General features: G+C 42.6%; 1 protein-coding gene across 12 annotated transcripts in view; it reads right to left on the bottom strand.

The window, feature by feature from the left end:
• Adcy10 (adenylate cyclase 10) overlaps window positions 1-25,566 on the bottom strand; it is an 88,680-nt gene extending 63,114 nt beyond the window's left edge. For 2 of the 12 annotated variants that reach the window (XM_087581531.1, XM_087581536.1), the window contains exons 1-7: window positions 25,391-25,552; window positions 23,435-23,556; window positions 8,086-8,293; window positions 7,365-7,469; window positions 6,323-6,361; window positions 5,981-6,124; window positions 1,960-2,165 (exon numbers count right to left, since the gene is read on the bottom strand). Coding sequence is in view for 3 of the 12 variants with exons in the window: in XM_087581529.1 (XP_087437655.1) it covers window positions 1,960-2,165; window positions 5,981-6,124; window positions 6,323-6,361; window positions 7,365-7,469; window positions 8,086-8,233 (642 nt within the window). In the remaining 9 variants the exon portion in view is untranslated. 12 annotated transcript variants of the gene reach the window in all.
• Between the last annotated feature and the right edge of the window lie 2,085 nt (window positions 25,567-27,651).

Here is a 27,651-nt window from a genome sequence, read left to right as displayed (position 1 = left end):
GGGTCTCACTCTCCAGTCAGAATGTACAAGTTCAAGGCTGGCCCTTCAGTTTCTAGCCATCCTTATGTCTTGGCTTCTCAGGTGCTAGATTTATGGTACGAGCCACCAAGCCCTACTCAGTTATTATTACTATTATTAGTACTGTTGGTAGCAGTGGTGGTTTTTGTCAGTACAAGGGATATTGTTTTGCTTTGTTTTGTTGTGTTGTGTTTGAGACAGGATCTCACTATGTAGTTCTGGATGACCTAGAGTTCAGTGTGTAGATCAGGCTGGCCTAGAACTCACAAAGATCCACTTATCTCTGCTTGCTGAATGCTGAGATTAAAGGTGAATACTATCTTTCCAGGTCCAGTAAGGCCACATCACAGGTCCACAGATGACTGAACACAGAGCCTTGTGCTCCCCCACAAGCTATAGCTAGTTGTTTGTTTGTTGTTGTTTCAGACAGGGTCTTGCTCAAGCTAGCCTCAAATGTGTTAAGGTTAGGCTCCCGAGTGCTAAGACTATAGGCATATGTCACCAACATGCTATCATCATGGGTTTGTAAACTGTAATTTTGAACTAGGCAGGCTGCAGTTGCCAGTAGTGTGGGCCTATGATCCCAGCTATGTGAGATGCTGGGGCAGGAAGATAGCAAATCTAAGGGTTCCCTCCACTGTGAAGGAAGTTCAAGGACACCCTGGGCTACTTGGTGTGGTTTTGCCTCAAAGTTGAAATCAAAACAAAATGCTAGGGCTATAGCTCAGTGAGACAGGCTGTTGGCCCAGCATGTGTGTGCTTCTGTCCTTCATACTGTCCAAAAAACAAATTCTGTTGAAAGTATAAAGGTGAGGGTATAGCTCAGACTGGACGTATCCTTAGCTCCTAAGTCCTAGGTTCAACTTTTAGCTCAGAAAGAAAAGAGAAAAAAATTTATTTTTTCCCCAATTACTTTTTAAGTCCTTAAAGGTTGATATGTATGCACAGAGGGCCATTTGTTTATGTTTTTCTACCCTGAAGGTCTTTGTTCTTTATCTCTTTTTGAACATTTCAAGTCAAATAAAACTTGAGAAAACCATATTTCCTTCTTCCTTCTTTCTGTTCTTTCTTTCTGTCCTTCCTTCCTTCCATCCTTTCTTTCTTTCTTTCTTTCTTTCTTTCTTTCTTTCTTTCTTTCTTACTGCGGAGTTGCATACAGTGTTGGAGGCCATTATCCATTCAAGTATGGGCATTACACACACACACACACACACACACACACACACACACACACACACACACACACACAGAGGGGGGGGCACTTAGAGAGAGGATACTACACACTCAGAATATGGGTGCAGGCTTCCTAGGAGGGATTCTCTCTCCATTTCTTTCTTACAAATGTAAAAACCAAAGAGTGTTAATGCCTAAAATGTTCTCAGGAAGATCATCAACTCTGTAATACGATACATTGAGTCTGGCACATCCTCTGGTATTCTTGCCTCTAAAAATGCAGAAATTTAGTCCAACAATGAGGAAGCAACAGGCAAAAACAGATGGGGGCATGTCTGGCAAATTGCTGACACTCCACTGGTGAGTGTCAGGAGGTTGTTGGTAGAGAAAATAACTGCTACCATTCACACCGAAATCCCAGGTAGTTGGGAGGTGGAGGCAGGAGGATCAGTAAGTAATTTAAGGCCACCTTTTAACTATATAATGAGTTCATGGTTAATTTGTCCTACATGAGACCCCTGTCTCAATAAAAAAAACAAAACAAAACAAAACAAAAAACAAATAAATGAGGCTCAGACATTACAACTCCCAGCTGTCCCTAGGTCACCCCGTAGCTCCATTTACCCTCAGTGAGGGGTTGGGAGGAGCATTTTTTTCCTTGGGTTCAGCGGCCCTGGCTCCTCCCACAGAACTTGCCCTTAAGCTAACCCTGACTCTGTGGACTCAGCCTGCTGCCACACACTGGCAGCAGACACAGTGTACTCTCACCTTAACTGCTCTCTGATCCGGAATCCTCTCGATTTCAATCATGCTCCGATCACAGAGCTGCCAGCAGTTTGGTGACAGAATAACATCATTCATCTGAGCCATGTTCTGAGCAAGGCGTACATCATCCACCGCTTGGCCAATCACCAGGAAGTAGTTCCGTGTTTCATCCCCAAAGACCAACATGGTGATGTGGCCAGCAGCCAGTCCTGAAGGAAGCAAGCAAGCAGTGGGTTTGCACAACAAGTTCTGGGTTACTTCCCAGAAGCACTGGATCTTGGGAAAAAATCAGATGTGACTACACAACCTCTAAGCAAAATCTCACTTTTAAAATTTTACATAAAAATCAGAGAATGCCTTTTCTAGATTCAGCTGGTCCAAATGCCCCTTCTTTTAAAGGTGGAGAGCACAATTCCTAATTTTCACCTTTTGGTGACACGTTTTTTTTTCGATGGGGGATATTTTGAGACAGGGTTTTTCTGCACAGCCCTGGCTGTCCTGGAACTCACTTTGTAGACCAGGATGGCCCAGAACTAACAGAGATCCAACTGCCTTCTGAGTTCTGGGATTAAAGGTGTGGGCTTCTATGCATGGCTTCCTCTAATTTGTTTTCAAATTGAGAAATGAAGTTTTGGTAACTGAATAATAGCACAGAGATGCTGTAAGATATGACATGTGTATGAAAATTTTATATCTATCTATCTATCTATATCTATATATATACACATACATACACACTGTATATGACAGAATACTCTTAAACTACTGTAATTACTGTAATCAAAGTTTGTTTTCCATTTTTGTTTTTTGTGCTGATTGTGTGTGTGACTGTCCCTTGGCTGGGCTCCAAACTACCACCAATTTTCCAATCTTACTCTCCCCCAACCCCCTATCCAACCCTCTCCCCCACTCCCTCCCCCTCCCCACCACTGCCCCCCTGCCAACTCATTTGTAGATGCTGACTTCCCTGGTATTATATATATTTGTTCCCATCTGAAGCACAGTACTATTTAGACTTACTATAGGGAAAGAGGAAATATGCCAAAGCAAACCTGCCAGCCCCTCACAATGCGCATGAGGGTTTGGGTTCCTATTAGCCTTTTTTTTTTTCTTTTTTGAGTCAGGGTTTTGCATAGCCCAGGCTAGCTTCTGATTCAGTAAGTAGCAGAGCCTGAACTTGAGCTTCAGATTCTCCTGCTTTTACCTCCCACCCGCTGGGATTACAGATATGCACCACCATTCCCCGTCTGGGTTATTTTCACTCTAAGAAGTATACTACATTAGTTTCTCTGAATGAAGTTGGAAAAAAGTGTTGTGGGGTAGTCACCAGAGAAGGCTGGACATGGGTTTACGCCAACAGAAAGTCTTTATTAGCTGGCCAGCAACTACACTGGGTGTTCAGAAGCCCAGCGTAGCTCTGAGTCTTTCTCAGGATTAGCTTCTAAGCACAAAAAAACGTGTTGACGTATTTTGGTTAACCACAACCATTAGCCAGAAGCAGAATGACAGGAGCTAAGAAACAAGGTTAGTACATTTAGAGACTTTCCCAGAACTATGTGGACTTCAATGGGTCAGGCCTTTGTTTTAGTTTTGGCAGGTGATGCTGTCTACGTGCCAGGTTTTACAGCCAGAATGGTGCTTACATCATGGAGTCAGTTGTGCTAAGGCTTCAGGGCCTACTTAAGTGCCCTATAATAAAAACAAAAGCAAAAACAAAAATACGCAAGCTAGCAAACAAAAACCACATTCAGTGTTGTACTGGCTGGTCTTTTAAAGAATATATTTATTGGGAAAATTTGAAAACTGGCATAAAAATCATCTAAGACAACAGTTAAATAAAGAGAAATAATCAATTAGATAACCTATGTTGATCCCATTAGTTCTGATATTTGTGACTTTTTTAAAAAAAATTATCATTAGTATGACTGGGAGTATGTGTGTGAGTGTATATGTGTGTGTGTGTGTGTGTCTGAGAGAGAGAGAAAGAGAGAGAAAGAGAGACAGAGAGACAAGAGACAGAGAGAGACAGGGAGACAGAGAGACAGAGACAGGGAGACAGACAGAGACAAGGAGACAGAGAGACAAAGAGATAGAGAGACAGAGAGACAGAGGGCAACTTTGTAGAATTTGTTCTCTTCTTCCACTTTTTTAAAAAAACATTTTATTTATTTATTATATATTATGATTACACTGTCGCTATCTTCAGACACACCAGAAGAGGGCATCAGACTCATTTCAGATGGTTGTGAGCCACCATGTGGTTGCTGGGATTTGAACTCAGGACCTTGGGAAGAGCAGTCGGTACTCTTAACCACTGAGCCATCTCTCCAGCCCTCTTCTTCCACTTTTATGTGGAGTCTTTTTACTGACTCAGCTACCTTGCTGGCCTCCGTGTTTGAGATTTCTACATTCATACATTTCGGTCTCCAACGGGGCCACCCACAGCTCTGGCTGTTACTCATCATCCACATTTCTCAGAATCGTGGTTCTCATGGGTGCCATGTTCCCTAAATCCTGGTGTCATGATGAGAGGGGAATGACAGAATGCATGTAAAGTTTGTGCAAGTCGGAGCTGCATGTGGCTGGTACACATCACAGGATCTCCTGATACACATCTCCTGATCACAGGAGAACGGCGTGCAGTACGGAGCCCAGTGTGGCTGTTACCGTGTCAGGAGGATGTCCTCAACAAGCCCAGTTATAGACACTGAGCTGTGCTGCAGCTACAACTTGTTAAACTGTATATCATTCCTCTAACAAAAAGATTATTTTATTTGAAGAGGGTTTTGCCTACAATTATGTATGTAAGCTATGTGCACACCTGGTGCTGTTAGTGCTCAAAAGGAGGAGTTGGATTCTCTGGAAATGAAGTTTAGATGGTTGTGAGGTGCCACGTGAGTGGTGGAAACTGAACCTGGGTCCTCTGGAAGGGCCACCAATGCTCTTAACCGATGAGCTATCTCTCCAGCCTCTGTATAGTGTTCTTCTGAAGTAACAGATAATCAGTCTTATGGCATTGCTGAATCTGTGTAATGATAAGCTACTCTCTATTGTACATAATGATTTACAACCTCTACAAGCAACAAGATATAACAGTGATAGCAATTCCTTTATTCAGTTCCTGTTATGTGCCAGGTACCAGACAAAGCTTATGTAGGTGAGCTATTGGTAAACGCTAAACAGAGATGGGGATTATCTCCTTCTCCCCCTTGTTATTATTGACACAATATCTCATATAGTCCAGGATGGTCTTGAACTTGTTAAATAGTCAAGGGTAACTTTGAACTTCTTCTCCTCCTGCTTCTACCGCCCAAATGTTAGGATCAAAGGCATGTTCCATCACCCCTGGTTTATAATGCACCAGGAACAGAACTCAGGAAGTTGTACATTGCTGTGCTCTTGGACCTGCGCTGCATACACCCTGGTGATTGTATACTGCTCTGCTTCCTCTTTCTGGGCGCTAAGATTATAAGCATTGCCACCATACCTGGTTTATGTGGTTCTTGAAATCCAAGGCATCCTGCATGGTAGGCAAGCACTCTGTAAATTGAGTTATTTCTCTAAGCCTAAAAGTATTTATTTCTTGAGACAGGGTTCCTTGTATAGCCCAGGCTGTCCTCAAGCCCACAATAGTTTCCTCTATGCCTTGAGTGGTACTAATGTAAGCATCTATAGGCATGTGTCATCACATCTAGTCTACCTCCCTTTTATAATAGCCTATGTTATAGACATTGTGATCATCTCCAGTTCTCTTAAATGATTAGTGAGTGAGCAAAACATTGTATTCTAGTTAGCCTAGTTCCAAAGCATGATGGTAAGGCCAAGCCAGCAGATTCCAGGCGTGATGACCCAGACCCCAACTACTATAGATCCTATTCTTTCACAAATCTTTAGTTTATTTTTGTTGAGACTGTCTTGTTATGTCACCCTAGCTGGCCTCAAACTTTTAGCTATTCTCCTGCCTCAGCTTTTTGAGAGTTGGGATTGTAGGCATACACCATCGTGCCCAGCTCTGGATACTTACCTATCTTAACTCGAATATCCAGGCCTTCTTCAACCTCCTTGGCTTCAAACAAGCCATGAATCTCCAGGCTGCATTTAATTACCACCGTGATGATATTCTTCAGTTGCTTTCGTTCCACTTTCCACAGGGCCAACAAGGCGTCACCTTTAAGAGAGACACTCTGGGGTCTTTAGTCATACTCTGGAGATCAGGGTGTTTTGCATGGCCATTGCATAAGCTTGTGCTGCTTCAAACATTTCTCAACCCGTTCCCTGAGCACGACTCCCTGAGGTGCCTCCTTTTTAACAGGGCAGGCGACTTGTTTCTTCTTTCCACCCTCCCCATCTCAGTCAGCTTCCATACCTGCAAATTTTAGGATGTCTCCTCCAAAAATCAGTACTTCTAAAAGAAAGAAGAAGAAATAAATAAAGAAAAGTTAAGTCCGACTGACTCTTAAACATTACTCATTGGTAAAGTAGAATCAGGCTTGGTAGGATGGTTGTACATGCCTGTAGTCCTAGGACTTGCAAAGCCGAGACAGAAGGATCACTGTGAGTTGAGGCCAGATTGGGCTAGGTAGCTAAATCTTAGACCCTGTCTCGGAGAGAGAGAGAGAGAGAGAGAGAGAGAGAGAGAGAGAGAGAGAGAGAGAGAGAGAGAGAGAGGGAAAGGAAGGAGAAGAATAAAAGAAGGGAGGAGGAAGAAGAGAAGGAATGGGGGTAGCAAGAATAGCAGTTTGGGAAAAACGAATCTGTCAAACATGACACCTTCTGTGTAGGCCAGTGAAAACCACGAGTTCAAGCAGGAACCTGGAGGCAGACATTTAAGTAGAGACCATGGAGAAGTGATATATTGGCTTACTCCCATGGCTCACCCAGACTGCTTTTCTATACGACTCAGGATCACCTGCCCAGGAGTGGTACCATCCACAGTGGCCTGGAAGCTCCCACATCAACTTTTAATCAAGAAGATGCCCCACAGACTGGCCGACAGGCTAACTTGATGAAGGTGTTTGTTCAGTCAAAGTTCCTTCTTCCCGGATGCCTCTAGCTTGTGTTAAGTTGACAAAAAACAAACGAAAGAACAGACACTGACCAGAAGAAGGGCTTGCGTGTGTGTGTGTGTGTGTGTGTGTGTGTGTGTGTGCATGAGTGTGTGTGTGTGCATGTGCATGAGTGTGTGTAAGTGTGTGTGTGTGCGTGCATGTGTGCATGAGTGTGTGTGCGCGTGAGTGCATGTGTGCATGTGTGAGTGTGTGTGTGCGTGAGTGTGTGTGTGTGTGTGCGTGCGTGTGTGTGTGTGTGTGTGTGCATTTCCTGGAGAATATGAAGAACGGTAAGTAACTACAGATGCCAACTGAGCCACAGGCTGGAACACTGCCCAGCCCGCCCCCCAGAACACTCACTCTCCACTATCGCACTTATGTAGTAGTTGAGGATCTCCACCAGCTGCTCGGCTCCTCGGTCCATGTACATGGCTGTGCTGAACTTCTCAGTCATTGCAGTAAAGCCTGAAAGAAACTGCAGCTGTTTTCCTAGGAGTCGAGCACAGCCAGCAGAGGGCTCACTGGCCCTGCCCTGGGATCCACTGAAAATGGCAGGGTTTCAAATGACCTTAGTGTGTGGCCAGACAGTAGCCATGCAGAAATTAGTAGGCTAGAGGTCAGGGAGAGCCATCTCTTCCTTTTAGGCTCCCAGTGTAAACAGTGATAATGGCAGTTTTTGTTCCATGGTTTGAAGGCCACACATTTTCTGAGCGCTTCTGAAGAGGCTTGTTTGGTATTAGGGTGTAGACAGGAGCAGGTCATCTCTTGAGCTAGTTTGTTGGAGATGTATGTGGGACTTGGGGGGCCAGGCTATGAAGTTGGGGCAGAGACCCTGGAGCCAGAAGTCCCAGACGGGGACCATGAATGCCCTAAAGACAGGCCTGTGACTGAAATCTGGGGGAAGAAGATGAAAGACATCTGGGGTCAGAGGCCATTCTCTATTTCCAGCATGCACAGCGAGGTGAGCTGTCCTGCTGCTCTAACAGCCAAGCAGTTTGAAAATGGCGCCCCTCTCCCCCACTGCTGTCACAACCTGCATGTGACTTCACCCACATTAAACAAGCATCCCTCTGGCACTTGCCTGAAATATCGACAAACATCAGAACTCCATCAAAACATTTCACTGACGGCCGCTCGGGAGAGAAATCTCCATAGACAATGAGGTCCGGTAAGTGAGCAGCTATCTTGACGATTGCCCTGTCCTGTAATTCCTGCCTTCGGGCACTCATGTTCAAGGACAGTGGTCAGGATTTTTCAGTGCCAGGAAGCTGTCTCCCCAAGGAGGTCTTCTAGAAACGAAAGTTGGGAATGGAGGGAGTCTGACACATGTGTTTGTTCTCTTTCCCATTTTTTTTTTGTCTCCAGTGGTTTTGTTCTACCCCAGAGATGGTTTGCTTAAATAAATGACTGAGTCCTGGCAAAGCTAGAATTGGTGACACCCCAAAAAGGATCATTTTCCCCTCCCTCTCAAGTCCCCCCTTTTTGAGAGAGAGGGTCTCACCACATATCTCCACTAGCCGGCAGCTCATTATGAAGACCTGGCCTCTAACTCATAGAGATTTGTTTGCCTCTGCCTGTAGGATTAGTTTTCTATAGGGAAGGAAAACCATGACTGGTCTTCCACTCAATCCTGGACAGCTACACAAAAGGGCAGGTTATTGAGGGCAGCAATGGAACCATCTACTTCCAGGAAAAGGTAAACCCCACCGAGGAGTAGGGGACAGTAGCCTCATTCAGTCTAGCCAGATTCCATTTCCTTTTGTTCTTCCTCCTCTTCGGGCCTGTTATCTTTTGTCCTTTGCAAAAGATAAACACAGATGTGAACTTTTGTGGGTACATACTTGTGTGTGGGTATCAGATTGTTATCTCTAGGCAAGAGGTTAAGTAAATCAAGGTCTAATGTTAAACAGAGAGCAAGAAGGCTCCAAAGGGTGGATGTGGGTGTGCAGGTAACAGTTGGAAAGCTGAAAGGCTTAAGTTGTAAGTGGGAGGATATGTTGACACTTCCTTTTGCTGCCAGTTGGCTCTAAGCAAATGAGTATTGAGTAAGAACTTCCTTTAGGTGTGGGCATCAAATGCTCAAACTCAAGTGAGGTTAAAAAAAAAAAGGAAAAAAAAGAAAGAAAGAAAAAACCAACTCTAACTGAGTGTAGAGGGCTATTGTAGCGTTCAGAATGGTGGTGACTGAAGCAGGAGGATCATCATGAGTTCCCAGCCAGCCTGGCTACAGAGTAAGACCCTTTCTCAAAAACATAACCAAAACACCCCATGTCCAGCAGGCATTAACCTGCCTGCCACACAGGGCAGGGAAGCAGGTAGACTGAGAATCTTCACCCTTCTCTCCTCTCCTCCAAATCCAATCCCGCAGTCTCACCCCCCAACATAGACACACACATTCCCCTCCCTCTCTGCTTCCAATTCCCAGTCTCATCCTCAGCCTGGTAACAGACATTTCCTCACACTCTCTGCCCCTAATCCCAGGGGATTAAGCAGATCCTGGTGGAACATACTGTTTTCTTCCTCCTGTGTCCCCTCCCTTTCTTCTCACATCTCTATTCCTAAATTACAACTCCCAATATCCAGAAACACACTTCGCCAGGGACCCCCAATGGCCACAGCTAGCAAGGTCCCGTCTGCATTCCCTACCAGGTGGCACATAGCCACCACAGTGTCCTAAGAACCAGAGAGGGCAACAAAAACCAAAGAACAAAACACCCACCCTACAAAGACAAGACCAGATATTAGTACCCGGAACTAATCCAGAGTTGGGCAATCGTCCCAAATCCAGATGCCTCAATGCCACCATAAAAGCCACAGGCAAGAACAGTTAGGATAATACATACCTACCAGAGTCCAGCAACCTTATTCTAACAGGTCCTGAGAAATATAATGTAGCTGAAGCACAAACCAAGGACCTTAAAGTAGACTTTGTGATATGATACATCAACTTAAATGGAAAGGCTCAAAGCAATCCCACTACACTCAGGAACAAGTTGTCCACTCTTTCTATACCTATTCAGTACACTACTTGATGTCTTAACTAGAACAATGAGACACATGAAGGAGATCAAGGGGATACAAATTGAAAAGGAAGAAGTCAAAGTATTGTTATTTGCAGATGACATGATGGTATACATAAGTGACCCTAACAATTCACCAGGGAACTCCTACAGTTGATAAACACTTTCAGCAAAGTAGCTGGATTTAAAAAAAAATCCACAAATCAAAAATCAGTAGCCCTTCTATGTACCAATGACAAATGAATGGAGAAAGAAATCAGAGAAACAATACCTTTTAACTTGGGGTAACCCTACTCAAGCAAGAAAAATGCTTGTATGATAAAAAACTTTAAGACACTGAAAAAAGAAATGGAAGATCTCAGAAGATGGAAAGATCTCCCATGCTCATGGATTGGTAGGATTAACACAGTAAAAATGGCCATCCTGACAAAAGCAGTCTACATATTCAATGCAATCCCCATCAAAATTCCACCACAATTCTTCCACCAAAGAAATCTATGAAGACACAAACATTAGAAGGAAATGAATAAAACAGGTCATGACCTGAAAGAGGAAATAGAGTCAATAAAGAAAGCCCAAACTGAGGGAAATCTGGAAAGGAAAAACTTGAAGAGGAACCTCAGAGGCAAGCCTCACCGACAGAATATAGTAGAGAATCTCAGGCACAGTTCTTCATAGATCTTGAAAGGATAATTTTCATTTTCACACAATAACATATGCATACACGTACCCATAAAACAAACAAACAAACAAACAACAAAAAATAAAGAAACAGGGGCTGGGGATTTAGCTCAGTGGTAGAGCGCTTACCTAGGAAGCGCAAGGCCCTGGGTTCGGTCCCCAGCTCCGAAAAAAAAGAACCAAAAAAAAAAAAATAAATAAAATGCCATCCATCTTAAAAAAAAATAAAGAAACAAAAACAAAAAACCCTACAGAATAGTTAAAACAATCCTGAATCATAAAAGAACCATTGGAGCATCACCGACCCTAAACTCAAATTGTCCTACAGAGCTATGGTATTAAAAACAGCATGGCACTGGCATAAAAACAGACATCTTGATCAATGGAATAGAATCAAAGACCCAGACATAAATCCACACACCTATAGACACCTGGTTTTTTATAAAGAAGCCAGAAATACACAGTGGAAAAAAGACAGCATCCACAACAAATGGTAATGGTCAAACTGGACAGCTGCATGGAGAAGAATCAGATAGATCCATCCTTATCACCCCGCATAAAACTCAACTCCAAATGGACGGAAGACTCTACATAAGACCAGACACACTGAATCTTATTGAAGAGAATCAGTGACTAGCCTTGAACTCACTGACACAGGAAATGACTTTTTGAATAGAGCATGGCTAACATAGACACTAAGGTCAACAATAAATGGGACCTCATGACACTGAGAAACTTCTACATGGCAAAGGACACCGTCATTTGGACAAAGTGACAGCCTCTAGAAAAGATTTTTACTAATTACATATTCACATATATATAAACTAAAAAAAAATCTAGATATCAAGGAAACAAATGATAACCTAATAAAATGTTCAGATGTAAACAGAGAATTCTCAAGAGAGGAAAAGCCAATGGCTGAGAAGCACTTATGTAGCAGAGGATGGCCTCGTTGGGCACCAATGGGAGGAGAGGCCTTTGGTCCTGCCAAGGCTGGACCCCCCAGTGTAGGGAAATGTCAGGGCGGGGAGGCAGGAAAGGGGGGGTGGATGGGGAGGGGAACACCCTCATGGAAGAAGGGAGAGGGGGATGGGATAGAGGGCTTATGGACAGGAAACCTGGAAAGAGAATAAAATTTGAAATGTAAATAAAAAATATCCAATAAAATTTTTTAAAAAATAACAAAAATAAAAGCTAAACAATTTTTGAGTGAGTAAAAACATTTATTATACAGAAAAATAAAGAAATGCGCAACATCCTCAGCCAACAGAGAAATGCAAATAAAATCTACATTAAGATTTCAACTTACACTGGCCAGAAGGGTCAAGACCAATAAAACAAACGGCAGTTCACACTGGCGAGGGTGCAGAGTCGGGAAACCCTTATCCACTGCTGCTGGGAGTGCAAATTCACACAGCTACTATGGGAGTAAGTAGGTTAGTCTGCATGGCCAGAGGAAGATGGCTAACAGAAAAATGAGCTCGAGGGAACCTTTGGAGGTTCTTTGTCTCATAATGTCGTAACAGATTTATTTTTAAAATTTATTTTTTTTACTTTTATTTTATTCTATTATTTGTTTGTTTATTTGGTTTTTCAAGACAGGGTTTCTCCATGTAGCTCTGGCTGTCCTGGAATTTGCTCTGAAGACCAGGCTGGCCTTGAACTCAGAGATTCACGTGCCTCTGCCTCTTGAGTGCTGAGATTAAAGGTGTGAGTCACCACTGTCCAGCAAATATACAGATATTCTCATATCTCTCATATAAATATATATGAGATACGATATATATATATCCTACAAATAAATATAAATGTATTTACCCTGAAAGTTTTTGCATATTTATTATGACTTCTGGTTTTCTGTTTTCATGGGATTCCTGAATGTGTCTCTGCATATATATCTATTTCTTGTGCCTTTTCTTGGGCTCTTTTCCTTCTGTTTGTTTTTTGTTTCAGAACAGAACAAAACAAAAAGAAGAAATACAAAAAGGATGAAGAGATTCTGCTCTGCTGGTCTGAGCAGTGCTGACTGCTGGTTGAGTCTTAGACTAGCAAGCCACATTCCTGGAATAGGTGACACAGGATTGATAATCAGAAACATGGCTGCTATTTTGGGTTGGTTCCTGATCATCAGGAAGGAACTGGCTGGTAATTTCAACCAGAAGCTGCCCATCTGAGACAAGGTAGAGCAACCACATACATTTCTTTGTATTTTTTAAGAAGTAAGGGAAACATTAGCCCATTTAATGAGCAAACTTTAAAATGTATAGAGACCTCTAAAATGAATATTTTCATGTTAGACACTAGAGGTGCTTTAAAAATAAGAATAAAATCTGGGAATGGGAACATGGCTCAGTGGCAAAAAGCAAGTTAACATGTAAGTGGACCTGGGTTCGAGTTCTAACACCAAAATAACAAATAGATAACAACACAGAACCCAGGCTTAGGGAAGATGCTAGGGCTAAGGCCTTGGGGGGTATTTAAACTGACCACATGATTAAGGGGAGGTTGTTATTGTAGATGTGAGAGAGAAAGAATGGCCAGAGACATCTGGAAGGGCCCAGAGCAGGGAAAGAAAGAATGAGATGAGACTTGGGCAGCAGGCTGGACCTGCCCATGAGAGAAGCAGGAGCAGAGCGCACACACACACACACACACACACACACACACACACACACACACAGAGAGAGAGAGAGAGAGAGAGAGAGAGAGAGAGAGAGAGAGAGAGAGAGAGAGAGAGAGAAATAGCAGGGTTATAGGGAGAATGGGTGGCTAGGGAGAAGGAAGCCCATGAGCTGGAGGGAGTTTAGGGCAGGGGAGGAGGTGAGAAGGACTAGGATGATAGGCACCACAGACAGTCATTTGTCCCTTCTGTCAGTAATAAGGGAAATGACTTCGTTTGGTAACGGGGGTGGGGGAGAGGAATGGCTTTACAGGTTCCTGAGGTATGGATTTTATCTAACCCCCAGAAATCCTCCTATAGTCTAGCACTGCCTTTTGGAATCTGGGGAAATGGGGGTTTCCTTTCGTCCCGACACAGGGGACATGAAAGTGGTCTGACTGTGACATCTGTTGATCACCGGGATTAACTTGGCTGATCTGATTGGCTAGGCTGGTGTCTCCTCCCCACCTCACTGCTCCACTCAAGCCCCTTCCAAAGCTCCAAGTTAGATTGGTGGAAGAGGACCATCAGTCTTAAGCCAAGGGTATGTAGAGTAGCCACACTCTCCTGCTAGAACCTTCAAATAAGCTCTCAAGAAGGTCTTCAGGCACGTCTTATTTGCCTATAATTTTGCCTATAATTCCAGTACTTGGGAGATAGATGCAAGAGGATCAGAAGTTCAAGAAAAACTCAGCTACATTATAGTTGGAAACCAGTCTATGCTACATAAGACCATGTCTCAAAACATGCATGCCTGGTGCCCAAGGAGATCAGAACAGGATATTAGATCTCCTGGTATGAGAGTCACAGACAGGTATGAGTTTGTCGTGTGGGTACTGAGAATCAAACCCCTGTCCTCTACAGGAGCAGCAAGTGCTCTAACTGCTGGGACATCTTTCTGACCCCTTGCAGGCCTTAAAAAGTTTTCCTTTATGATTTCATGTAAGTCTCATGTCCCTTGGGACAGTTGTGAGCTGTCAGGTGGGTGCTGGGAATCAAACCCAGGACCTCTGCAAGAGTGACATGTGCTCCTAACCTCAAGGCAACTCTCCAGGCCCCACCCTGTTCGTAAAGATGATCGAAGCAGTAAGGTATGTTAGTGTGCATATATGTTGAGACAGGCCACTTCCCTTTTGGGTGATACTGAGTAGGGACAACTGTACCATGGAGAAGTGAGGTCCTTAAGTATTGCTAGGTGTGGTAACACATATCATATCCCAGCACTTGGGAGGTGAAGACACAAGGAGAGAAAGTTTAAGGCCTGCCTGGGCTGCAACATGTATACTGTGTGAGCCTGGATGCTTACTTTTTTTTTTCTCTTGTACCAATGAGCTTTATTAGCATTACATACAGGACTATGGGGAAAGAGTTGCTTACTAGAGCACAAAGGACTCAAGAACAGTTGTTAATATGAAACTTGAAGCATGTGATACAGCTTAGGAACACTGCACACCTGGAGCACAGTATGTACCTGGAGTCATGTCTACAGGTTAAAGAGCATACAATCTGGGTGACTCCGTTTGTCCAATGCTCTGTTAAGAGGTACAATTCGTCTGTGTTTCTTCATTTGACTTAAGTATACTGGATCCTGTCAGTTTTGGGGATTTCTTGAGGCAATTTTGTGGGGTGTATTTCCAGCCTCATCAGCTTTGCTTCAGAATGGATCAATTCAGGCTCCTGGAAACTGTTACGTAGTAACACATTCTGTTGGCTCCTCTGCTTGGTTTTCAATGGCAAGTATTTCAGGATGAACAGTGTAGTGGGTTGGCCTGTTGCTGCTCGTATTCTAATGCTAATACTGAGCCCCTAAGACCTGGTTGTCCCAAAGATAAGAGAATCTGTATGTAGACCCAAGTGACACTGAGACCTTTCCCCCATGTTATTTCTGATTGGTAAATAAAGATGCTGACAGCCAATAGCTGGGCAGAAGAGACATAGGTGGGGTTTAGGATTCCCAGGCTTGGGGTCAGAGGAGAACTAGGAGAGGAGAAGAACATGAATGGAGAAGCTGCCATGGGTTGGGTGAGCTCAAGAGAACATGGTCTTGAGGGCTGGCCGAGGGTTAAGAGCAGCCCAGATGAAACATAATAAGTAATAACTTGGGGTTATCATTAGGAAAGTAGATTCTAATATCCCAGAGGGCAGATATCTGCCCAGATCTTGGGCTGTTTAAGGCTTATTGTAAATATAAATGTTGTGTGCGTCTTTCTTCCGGTAACTAAATGGTCAAAGGTGTAGCAGAAGCCCCTTATTGGTATTAAAAGTTTCAACGACAAAGTCAACAGTTTTGATGAATAGTTTCCTATCTTGACACATTTTCAGTTTTCCTCAGCATAAATGCTTGACATTTTTCTAAGACTTGAACATTAAACACTTTCACAAGTTTCTCGTGTACCTAGTAACTCTCTAGTGTAGCACCTCAAGTGTTGCTATAAAACCTGAAGCTTGGATAAAGCAATGCCACATTATTTCCTGTGAAACCCGCTCTCCACTATGAATTCCCAAATGCATTCTTAGAACTGAGATGCAGGTACAAAATGTCCTTTACACATGACGTTTTTAAGGATTCCCTGTTGTATGTACTCTGATAAATTAAGAGATGAGTCAACACTCAAGGATTTCTGCATTCACTACATTGACAAGGTTTCTCTTGTGTATGCATCCTCTGAGGAGTTCTAAGACTGTCTTTCGTGGTAAAGGATTTCTAGCATTCACTTCCCTTGTAATGTTTCTCTCCTGTATGAGTTCTCCGATGAATTCTAAGATAGCCTTTCTGGATAAAACATTTGCCACATTCACTACGTTGTCAGCTTTCTCTCTTGTTTGAGTTTCCAGATATTGTCTTTGATGGCCTTTAAAGGGAAGGCATTGTCACATTCGCTACATTTGTAAGGTTTCTCTTCTGTATGAATTCACTGATGAGCTCTATGACTGCCATTACAGGTAAGGGACTTTCCACATTCATTACATTGGTAAGGTTTACTCATTGTGGGAATTCTCTGATGTGTTTTAAGAGCTGAGGATGTGGAATGGGATTTGCCACATTCATTACACATTGTACAGGTTTCTCTCCTGTATAGGTTCTGTAAGGCCTCTCAGGTTGGAGAAATGTATAGAATGAACATATCGAATGACCTAAGACCTTGATTCCACTCATAATGCATCTTTTCTGATGTTTTCTAAGACCTGAGTAGGGTTTGTCACAATCACTACACTACAGCCCTGTGATGTCTTTCAAAGCCTGATTTATTATAAAGGAATTTACCACATTCTATACATTCACAGGGATATCTCCATAATGAATTTTGCAATGTACTTTGAGCTGTGACAAATGTAAAAAGGATTTACTATATTTTGTACATTTATATGATTTCTCTGATGTCTCCCGAGGCTTGGGTACATCTCGAAGCATTTCACACATGTCTTGTATTTGTGTGGCTTCTTCCCACTATTAGTTTCAGCATGAGTTTATGTGAAGTGGAAACTTAAGGGTTCTTTGGAAAGTCAGTTCAATGGTGTTTTGCTGGGGCAAACACATGAAGGAACGTTTAGCTGAAGTAGACACAGGAGAAAGGATGTTCTACTAAAGCAAGCACATGAAAGGATACATGATGAATGATTCTTCTCCAACAAGGCATGTATTTTTCCGCCTTACATTGTATAATTGAGTTGCATTTGTTGGGACTCTGTAGAAAGAAATGTACCAAAAACCTCCTGATGATATGCTGTAGTTTCTTGCCACTTCCGGGGACTTGGACTGATTGGCGGAGTGATGTCAGCTGAGACACATGCAAGTGTTGAGGCAAGACCTGTGGAGGACATGTGATGTTTGGAGGGTATAAATAGGACTGGATGACAGTGATGGAGGCTGAGTTAGGCTTGCTTAAAGAGCTCGCTGTAAAATGCTTGTGGGTCTTGAGTCTTCTCTGATCTTTGCTTCCGTTGAGAGAGGCAGAGCCAAGAACTTCTCCCTGCTTTCCTCCTGGTCCCTACTGCTGACCTGTGCTGAGGCCGAGGCCTGGCTGTCTCCTGTAGGTAGTGCCACCACTACTGGTTGGTGTTTGCTATCCCAACTCTATCGAGTTGGACTGCCGGCAATGAAGCATTTGCGAGAGATTGGGCTGGTGCTGCTGACCTGTGAACTAACTGCTGATTTCCAGATAACCCAGAAGGGAGTTGCTCCAAAGAACCTTTCTAAACAGGTTCACTTCCCCCGTATCTTTTTTCCACTCCCTCTGGTGGGTGGTGGGCTAAAAGGGATGCTAAAGCATTTAAGAACCATCATTTAAAATAAGGCTTGAAAAAAATTAAAGTTACATTTATGTTCAGCGCCAAAAACCTTTGCCTACTCTGCATTGTTGTCCTCTTTCTTTCTTATGTGGAGTTTTGATATTGACTAATGACGGGATACACATTCCAACAGTTTACAGTTTTTAAATTTGCAAGATTTGTCTCCATTCTTCCTAACTTTATGTCTGTTTAGGTTTGATGCTTCAACAGAGGCATCTCCGAGGTTAGCTTTATAAGGTGTACCTTGGGAGAACTCCTGAATCATTTTGAGAAGCTCATTACATTTATAAGACTTCCCTTGGATATTCGCATGCTCGTAGACAAATGTGCCTTGATCCAAGACCTTCTCATCTATATGACATATGTGATGATTCGCCAAAGAATAGATTGTTGTAATTCTCCAACATCACATCCATATACAATGCCCTCTGAACACAGTTGAGACATTCCCATTGGTCCACTGAGAATTCCAAAGCCATGTCCCTGAATGTTAACAGACCCCGGGGAGCATTTTCCAGAGAAGCAGTCTTTCCTCTTCATGTTCTTCCCCAGGTTTCAATGACTGGACCAATGATTGGAATTCAGGGTCCTTTGCTACAGTCTCCCCTGTCTTCACCATCCAGGGCTCTTAGTTCTGATTCAGAGGTGAGCAGATCTGGCTGAGCAGTGGAAGACCTGAGACACTTGCTGCTGTGTCCTTCCTCTTCCCCTTCCTGGGCTCTTTGTACTTCTTCATAAATGACAAAGTCTGTTTATCGATGAGACCTGGCAGGTGGGCTTTGAGGTCTTATGCTCAAGCTCCACCCAGTGTGGAATAAGACCCTCCTCCTGGGTGACTGTGGAATACAGAGTCTTCTCCTGGCTGCCTTCGGATCAAGGTGTAGAACTCTCAGCTCGTCCAGTACCATGTCTGCCTGACTGCTGCCATGTTTCCTGCCATGATGATAATGGACTGAACCTTGAAAACTGTAAGCCAGTCCAATTAAATGTTAAACTCTTTATAAGAGTTGCCTTGGTCATGTTGTCTCTTTATAGCAATGAAACACAAACCAAGACTGTCATCATGCTTGATACTGTGTGAGCAGTGGTTTCGGCAAGATGAGCAAGAGGAGTCCAGTGAAGGCTGGAGGGGTGACTTAGTTGATATGTGTGCTCCATGTTTTTCTGGAGGATCCAAGCTTATCTGCCTGTAGCTACACTGGATGGTTCATCATCACCTGTAAGTACAACCCCAAGGGCTTTAACACCCTCTCTTGGTTCCTGAGGGTACCCACATACATTGTACATACTAGCACACTAGAACATGTGCATACACACACGTACACACACACCCACGTATTATGCATACACACAAATCAAATAGGAATATATATATATTCCTATTTGTATAAAATCTCCAAATACTGAACTTGTAAAGAATGAACTTGTGGTTGTCAAGGCTTAGAATGTGATAGACAGGCAAGATGTTGGCCATGGGTATACAGTTTTAGCTGGGCATGATTGATTAAGTTTTGAAAATCTAATCTAGGTCATGGTGACTATAGGTGGTTAGGTGTGTGGAGCTTGTACAGTGTTTTTGAGAGATATGAGGTAATGGGTATGTTGACTGCCTGATTTAATAATCATACTGTATTATTGAACTACATCTCCAGCCTTAAAATATCTTATCAGGGCTGAGAACATAAGGTAAATCCTTAGAGTTAATCTCTAGAACCACTCACAGACGCACAGAGGCCGTTAGTCTAATGTATTTACCTATAAACGGTACTTGACATTTTTCTCTCGCAGGTGGTAATCTTTGGTTAGTCCTGCACTTTTGACAACTTTACTATATAACAGGTCATGATGACACACTTCTATGGTCATGTGTGTCAGAGTGCATAGATCTTCTTGTGCCTATGTCTATGTCTTTTCCAAGATTTCAGAAGTTTTGTACTGTTATTTACTGAAGAGGTTTTCTGTGGCCCTAGCCCTTAACCCTTCTCCCTCCAGTGTGCCAGTAATCCAAATACTTGGTTTTTTAAGGGTGTCCCAAAACTCTTGCAATTCTTCTTCATGCTTTCTCTTCTATTCTTTCTGTCTGACACTAACAATTCCAAAGAGCTGTCTTCAAGCTGTTATTTTCTCCTGTTTTATCTAATCTGTTACTGAGGCCATCAATTAACTTTTTCCATCTGACCTTTAAGTTTCTCATTTCCTCAGTGATTTCTGTCTGTTCTCTTTCAGATCATATGTTGCCTTCTTTAATTCATTTAATGTTTTCTTTTTCATTTTTCTCATATTTCTATGTTGAGATTGTTTGCTGAGATGGGCATGTTTTATGATTATATGGTAGCTTCCTTGGTGATCTCCTCTTGATGATGTGTCTTGGGAGGCTTCAGCCCTGGCTTTGACTGACAGCACGGGTTGTCTCTTTCTTGTCATCCTCCCTATCACTAATATTCTACCATGGTTTTTCCTCACATGACCCCGATGCTGCCAATATAGAATTAGAAAACAAAGAGCTGCTTGCTGTAAGGATTTATTTGTATTTTATATGTATTTTATATGTTTTTCCTGTGTGTCTGTGTACCATGTACCTGCTGCTGCCTGGTGTCCACAGAGGGCAGAAGAGTATGTTAGATCTCCTGGAACTAGTTAATAACAGTTTTGTCATGTAGGCGCTAGGAACTGAACCCAGGTCCTCTGCAAGAACAGTAAATGCTGTTAACTGCTGAACCATCTCTTCAGCCCCTTGAGAGCTTTATAAAAATTATTTTGACAGGTTCTCATGTGACCCAGGCTGGCTGTTGTAAACTCATTATATAGCTGAAGGTGACCTTGACACTTTTTTGGGGGGGAGGGTGTTTTTTTTTTTTCAAGACAGGGTTTCTCTGTGTAGACCTGACTGTCCTGGAATTCACTCTGTAAACCAAACTGTCCTCATACTCAGAGATTCGCCTGCCTCTGACATTTGAGTGCTGTAATTAAAGGGACATGGAACTATTGCCCATCAACCTTGACTCTTTGTGCCTGTGTGTTTATGGGCCTGTGTGTGTGTCTGTGTAAGTGTATGCACACATGAATATGGTACCCAAACATGACAGAAAAGGACATCTGATCCCTTAGAGCTAGAGTTATAGGCAGTTGTGAGCTGCCTAAAGTGGGAGCTGGAATCTGAACTCAAATCCTCATGATCAAGTAGCAAGTGCTCTAGCCACTGGCCAATCTTTCCATCTCTGTCCTTGAACTTAAAAGATACATGTGTGAACATACATGTAGAGGTGAGAGGATAACCTCCAGTGTTATGTCATCCTCAGAAACTCACTCATCTCCATTTTGAGGCAAAGATTCTCATTGGCCAGAAGCTTACCAATTAAGCTCTACAAAGTATGACAATTGGGTTTGATCCTGGAGTCCACATGGTGAAAGGATAGAAGTGACTTCCACAAGTTGTCCTCTGACATCTACACATGTAGCTTGGAACACACACACACACACACACACACACACACACACACACACACACACACACAAATAGGTAGCAAACTAATACATGTAGAATGAAACATTTAATTGAAACAGAAATGCGAAAGATTTAGACAGGTCATAATAAGGGAGCAAATCCACTCAAATTGAGAAAGAGGACATTACCTAAACTCCTCCCATGTGAGTGATGGATATGTGGTCTGCCGAGAAAGCTGTGTGAGTCTAAAGCCTAATTACAGCTGTTCATAGTCATCAATGATCTTCCCATTGATCTTGGATCCAAAGGTCTCCACAGCTTCCATGATGCTTACCTTCCCAAAGACTACATGCTTGCCACTCAACAACCCCATCTTGGCAGACTTGAAAAACTGGGAACTATTTGTGTTTGGTACGACACTTGCCATGAAGAAGATATCAAGACTCTACACTTCAGGATGAAATTCCTCAAATTTCTCCCCAGTTGTCACCAGTGCCATCATGGTGTGTAAGGTGACCACCCTGGCACATGCATTCTGGAATAATTCTGTGAAAAGCAACCTCTTTTTTTTTTTTTTTTTTTTTTTTTTTTTTTTTTTTTTTTTTTTTTTTTTTTAGCCATTTCCTTTCTATCTGATGCTCAAAGCACAGTAGTTTTCTGCTGTCTTTGGATCATTTTCTGCCAATGGCTCGGTGATGTCTCCAAAGGGCTTGCCATCATGGTGTTTAATATGGTGCAGTTGACCATGGATGCCAGCAAGTAGCTACAGGGCAGAAAGCTTGGATTTCTTAAAACAGACTTATTCAACATCACCATCATCATCATCATCATCATCATCATCTAGTGTGTATTCACACTCACACTCATACATGTAGGTACAGTGTGAAGGCCTGAAGTCTCAGGTCCTCTGTAAGAACAAGACTTCTTCACCACTGAGCCATCTCTTTAGCCCTTCTGAACATTTTTTTCTTGGGGAGTGGCAGTCCCAATTAATGTAGCTGGCCTCAAACTTATGTTGCCCAGGCTGGTCTTAAATTCATGAGCCCCCTATTTCAGCCTTCTAAATGTTGAGATTAGAGCTATGTACCACCACATTTGGCTTACTACAAACTCTTCTAGATTGTTTTCTTTGCTGTGTGTATGTGTGTGCATAAATGTTTGCATGTGTGAGTGCAGTGTGTGTGTGCACACATGTGCACATGAGCATATGTGCATCTATGGTTTCATGCATGTGTGTTTAGAACCTAAAGCTGGTGTTAGGATTTTCCTTAATTTCAGGAAATGAGCACCTTACTCATAGATGTAGGGTCTCTCAATTATACCCAGAACATTGGGGGGTACAGAGGTTCTTGTACTCACAGATAAGGACTAGGAGAACCAGAAATGTTAATCGTGCAGGGTGTTTCCTCAATGGAGGATTAAAAATCAAATACCTGCATTCCGTCCAGAAATCTGAGAGTGGAGTTTGTTAACGACCTGCTGACCTTTTTGCTATTTGTTGAGGCAGACCTCACCCAAATTCCCCAGAATGATTATGCCAGACTCTTCCCTTCCTAGACCACTACTTATCCTTTTGAGAGATGTCACATGTACTTTATGGCCTTCTGACCTTTATGTCAGAGGCCATTCTAGGCCTTTAAGCTATAGACCCTGACCTCATGGTCACATGGACTTTGTAAGATTTCTGTGTGGTCACAACTAAGCTTTACTGTGCACCCATAATTAGACTGATGGTTGATCCTTTTGCTTAAGTTTCAATACTGCATAGGAAGCATGTTACTTTTTGTATTTCCAGAAAGGAGGTAAATACACATAAAGATGAACAGTCCATCTAGACCACAGTTCTCAGCCTTCCTAATGCTGCAACCCTTTAATACAGTTCCTCATGGTGTGGTGACCCCAACCACAACATTATTTTGTTGCTACTTCATAACTGTATTTTGCTTTTGCAATGAATCATAACATTAGTATCTATGTTTTCCAATGGTCTTCAGGGGCTGCGACCTACAGGTTAAGAACAGCTAATGCCTGTAAAAAGGCACTTAATATTTTCCCTCCCTCACCCCACCTCCCCCCCCCCCTCTCTCTCTCTCTCAATTTTTAATTTATTTTTTGAGACAAAGTCTTTCTATGTAGTTCTGGAACTCGCTATGGAGACCATACTGGCCTTCAACTCAGAGAGCCTCCTGCCTCTGTGCTGGATTTAAGAATGTATACTACTTCATGTCCACTCAATACGCTCTTAAAATATTATAATTTTTAATCTTTCATGCAATGTATTATTTCATACAATGTATTTTTTAAAGTTTTTTAAAAAACTTAAACTTATGCATACCTCTGTATGTGTGTGTGTCTGTTTTTGTGCAACATGTGTTGCATGGAGGCCAGAAAAGTGTGTCAGATCCTCTGGAGCTGGACTTTCAGGCAGTTGTGAGCTGGAAACTGAACTTTGGTCATCTAGAAGAGTAGCAAGCGTTCTTAACCATTGAGCCATCTCTCCAGCCCCATATAATGTACTTTGACCATACTTAACCCACATTCCTCTCCTGTACTTAGTATCTTTTAATTTACTAGAAACATAAACTAGGGGACTGGGGAGATGGCAGAAACATAGGGACCTATGAGTTTGGATTCCTAAAAACCTCATAAAAGTGGCACAAGTCTGTTACCCCAGCACTGGGGATGTGGAGAGTCCTCAAGCTTACTGGCTAGTCGGTCATCTTCAAGTTAACTGCCCAACAATTAAGACTGAGAGTGATCAAGAAAAGATATGTGCTGTCCATCTCTAGCCTCCTCTACACAACACGTACACACCCACACCACACACGAGCACACTGAGACTGCTGTTCTGAAGACTGGGACTTGAGGACTTGACACAGTTTTGTTGTGATTACTAAGGAAAGAAAGCAGATGCATTTTGAGACTGGACAGAGGGAAATCAAGGCCAAAGCAGAGTTGCTGTGTATCTGAGATAGGCACAAAGGACTCATACAGCCCAGGCCAGCCTCAGACTTCATTTGTAGTAGAGGCTCGCCTTGATCTGATCTTCCTCCTTCCACTTCCTAGGGAGTATAGGAGTTTACTAACACAGAGAAAAAATTATTTGCTCACAAGTTTAAAAGGCAGGGATATCTAAGTAGCTGGGAGTTTCTCTTATGAATCTTAAGAATAAGATAGAAGATTTCCATTTTAGAAGAATCTGCTGTTAAGTTCTGCGACATTAATGATACTGGCAGAGATCTTTACTCTCCAGACATGCCCACACTGTAGTACTCTCCATAGACACGCCCACACCGTAGTTACAATTTAAGAACTTCACTGGCTGTTTTGGAATTCACTGCATAGACCTTGAACTCACAGGGTCTACCTTACCCTTCCTCTCAAATGGCCGGTATGGAAGACATATGCCACCACGCCTGGCTCCCTCATTTTAGATTAAGCATTTCATATAAAACTGACACATTGGGATGGTATAACCTATAGAAAAGTTGGGTCTGATCCTATGATTTGGAGTGTATGTGGATGGCACCCTGGTAATTCTATCACAGTCAAGTGGAATGTGTGAGCCTGTGGAAATACAACTAGGGATGAGGGCCCCACACGCACCCCACCCCCAAAAGAACAAGTGAGGATGGGAAGATATACTAAGCACACTTCCTGGCTAAATCAAAGTGGAACTTTTGCTGTTTTGGGAAAACTTAGTAGTAACAAGATGTGAAGATTGTGGGTAAATTAGAACCAATCACAACCATCATTTTCTTAATCATCTCTTGTAGAGTTTCCTACTAGTTTTTAAGTTATGATCAACTTTTCATTGGTAATGTAGTCTTCCTTAAGAGGAGGACAATAGGGTGGTGGTGGGGAGAATGAAAAGAAATGGTATCACAAAAGCTTGCTTGATCACTATGGTAACTTCTCTTCTGCATTAATAGTTTTCAGTGTCTATAAACTTCTATGGGTTATTTTCTGTCAATCTCTTCTTGGCCTGTTTACATGGTCTCTCTCTGAACTGTAAACTCCCTCTTTAGAAATCACATTATTAGTCTCTCTTCCTTCCACAGCACCTTCTAGACTTCATGGGTAGACACTACTTGACTAATGAAATAGATGACATCCAAGTCAAACAGGACAGGCCACATTTAGGCTTCTAATTTACCTAAAAGGCTGGCAGAAATATAAACCCTGAACTTGATGACCACTCTCCCCTCAAGTCTATTAGCTGTGATAATAGATGGTTTCTTTCCTTCTAGCTCTGCCATTTCTTCTACTGAAACTCCTACTTCCCACATACCTCTGTTCTCCAAGACGGAGGAAAAGTTGGAGCCTAGATTAGACTAGATCTTTCAGGAATGTAGAGAACAGGAAGGGGGTCTGGTGTTATTATTTTGAAGACAGCAGAAGTGCCATGTCTGTCCATACCTGACCCATCAAATGACAGTTTTGTCAAAAAGCCGTTTTCCAGGCCACACCCTCATCAGAAGTTCATTGTTTCACGTGCACTGACCATGCTTCTGATTGGCTGGAGTCACCTTTCCCCTCCCCCAACACTATGAGTGGCCTACTGCTCTTGGAAGACTGGCTTGGCTCAATCTCAGGTTCTCATGTCTGGACATGTGAGACAGTTGAGGAAGACTGAAATAGCCCCATAGTTTACAAATCTCTTTTCTTGATCATGGGGAGGGTGACTGAAATTAGGTCACAGTTGATAGGTGACGAACATCAAAAGAAAAGTCTCTTAAGCAAGCACCCAAGTTTAGCCAATACAGTAGTTTCACCACATCATTGGTGTTGTTATGCAAGCTTAGTTACCACTGATCAACTGTGGTCTGAAAATATGAATGGAAAAGTACAGAAATACTCTTTATTCTGAAATTACAGTACTCAGCAGCATAATTCTCTCTCTATCCTGTCTGTGACAAAATAATCCTCCTATCCAGCGTATTCACTCTGTATAAATGACTGGCATGGCAGATTTGTCAGCATTTTGCCACAGTGGTACCATCTTATTACTGTTGTCATTAAGAACTGTCATAGATGTGTATAGACGAACAGTATTTCAGCATTTGGTATTATCTATGGTTTTAGGATCTGCTGGTGCTGGTGGATAAACAAGGAGCACTTGTTGGAGTGACCACATTATCAGGGCAATGAATTTTACCAGTTTTAATGAATTTACTACTTGTGAGGTAAAAAGTTGACAAATTATACGTGTTTTTTAATAGTTATGTGGGTACTTCTAAATTTAAAGATCAGTTAAAATTTGAGGCCCTATAAGAATTTAAGTTTTCACAATCCAGTGGGACACTGTCAGAGTATGTTTTAAAGGGGCTGTCCTAGTTAGTTTTATGCCAACTTGACACAGGTATTGTCATCAGAGGTGAGAACCTCAGTTGAACGAACGCCTCTACTTGGCTGGGATGTAGAGTGTAGACGAGCCTGTGAGGCCTTATAGTGGTTGATGTGGGTGGACTCAGCCTGCTGTGCTGGACCCACCCTTTGACAGGTGGTCCTGAGTTCTGTAGGAAAGCAGGTGAACAAGTAAGGAAGCAGCACCATGCCTCTTCATCCTCTCCTGCTTCCACACTGCTGCTGTTTGAATCCTGACTTCCTTCAATGATGGACTAAGACGTGGAATATGGAAGTGCAAAGCCAAATGAACCTTTCTTCCCCAACTTTGCTTTTGGTGACAGCATTTCATGGCAGCACTAGAAACTGTGACTAAGACAGGGCACATATTTAAAACTTAAACAAAAAACTAACTGGTGTATGTGAATACTCTCAAAGTCCATTCTAGTAGTTAAATGTACTGTATTCCGAAATGTAAAAACACACATCTGAAGGGGGAAAAGGTCAATTATGCTTATGTTGCTGAACCCAGTCTCAGGGTCTTTTGGCTGGTGAATGTCAGAGCTTCTCTTCCCATTTTGTTACACAAAGAAGCTCTAGCACTGACTTGCTTTAAAGAGCGTCTGAGCGTTGAGGTCAATCTTGGTTAGCATTTAACCTTTCACTATCATTTTTACAACCTAAAAGGAAATCTGCTCGCTCTGGAAAAAACAAGCGGTATCCTGTACCTTCTATCAGTGCTCCCTTGGGGTGGGTGCTAAGCCACAGAAAAACTTAAGGGATATTAAAAACCTCCTGAATCCATAAAGGGTTCTTGGATCTATTTCTAATGAAACAGCATTTTCTGAACTTTCTTACATTAGGTACGTGGCACGAGCCAGACATGGTGCTAAAATGTCATTTCTGTGACTGTTTATAACAACTCCATTATCCAGGGCTATCCCTTTTAATCATCATCTTTAACTCCCAGAGGAGAGTCACAGTCAGCGTGGCACGGCTGAGTTAGAATCTCAGTGGCACTAAGAAAGCTTACTCCAAAGCTGTCTACAAGGACTTGGCAGAGAAGCTTGACACACAATTCACATGCTGACTTGTGCTACTGTGGAAGTTCCTCTCACGGAGTTCAGCGCCTACAATGATAGACGCCTACGAAGGAAACTCTTGTAAGTCTTTACCAGAGTAGCTGCAAGATGAATCAGTATAGTT

Source organism: Rattus norvegicus, chromosome 13, assembly GCF_021556685.1.
Source record: "Rattus norvegicus strain SHRSP/BbbUtx chromosome 13, alternate assembly SHRSP_T2T, whole genome shotgun sequence".
NCBI lineage: Eukaryota > Metazoa > Chordata > Mammalia > Rodentia > Muridae > Rattus > Rattus norvegicus.
This window is presented reverse-complemented; position numbering and strand designations above follow the sequence as displayed.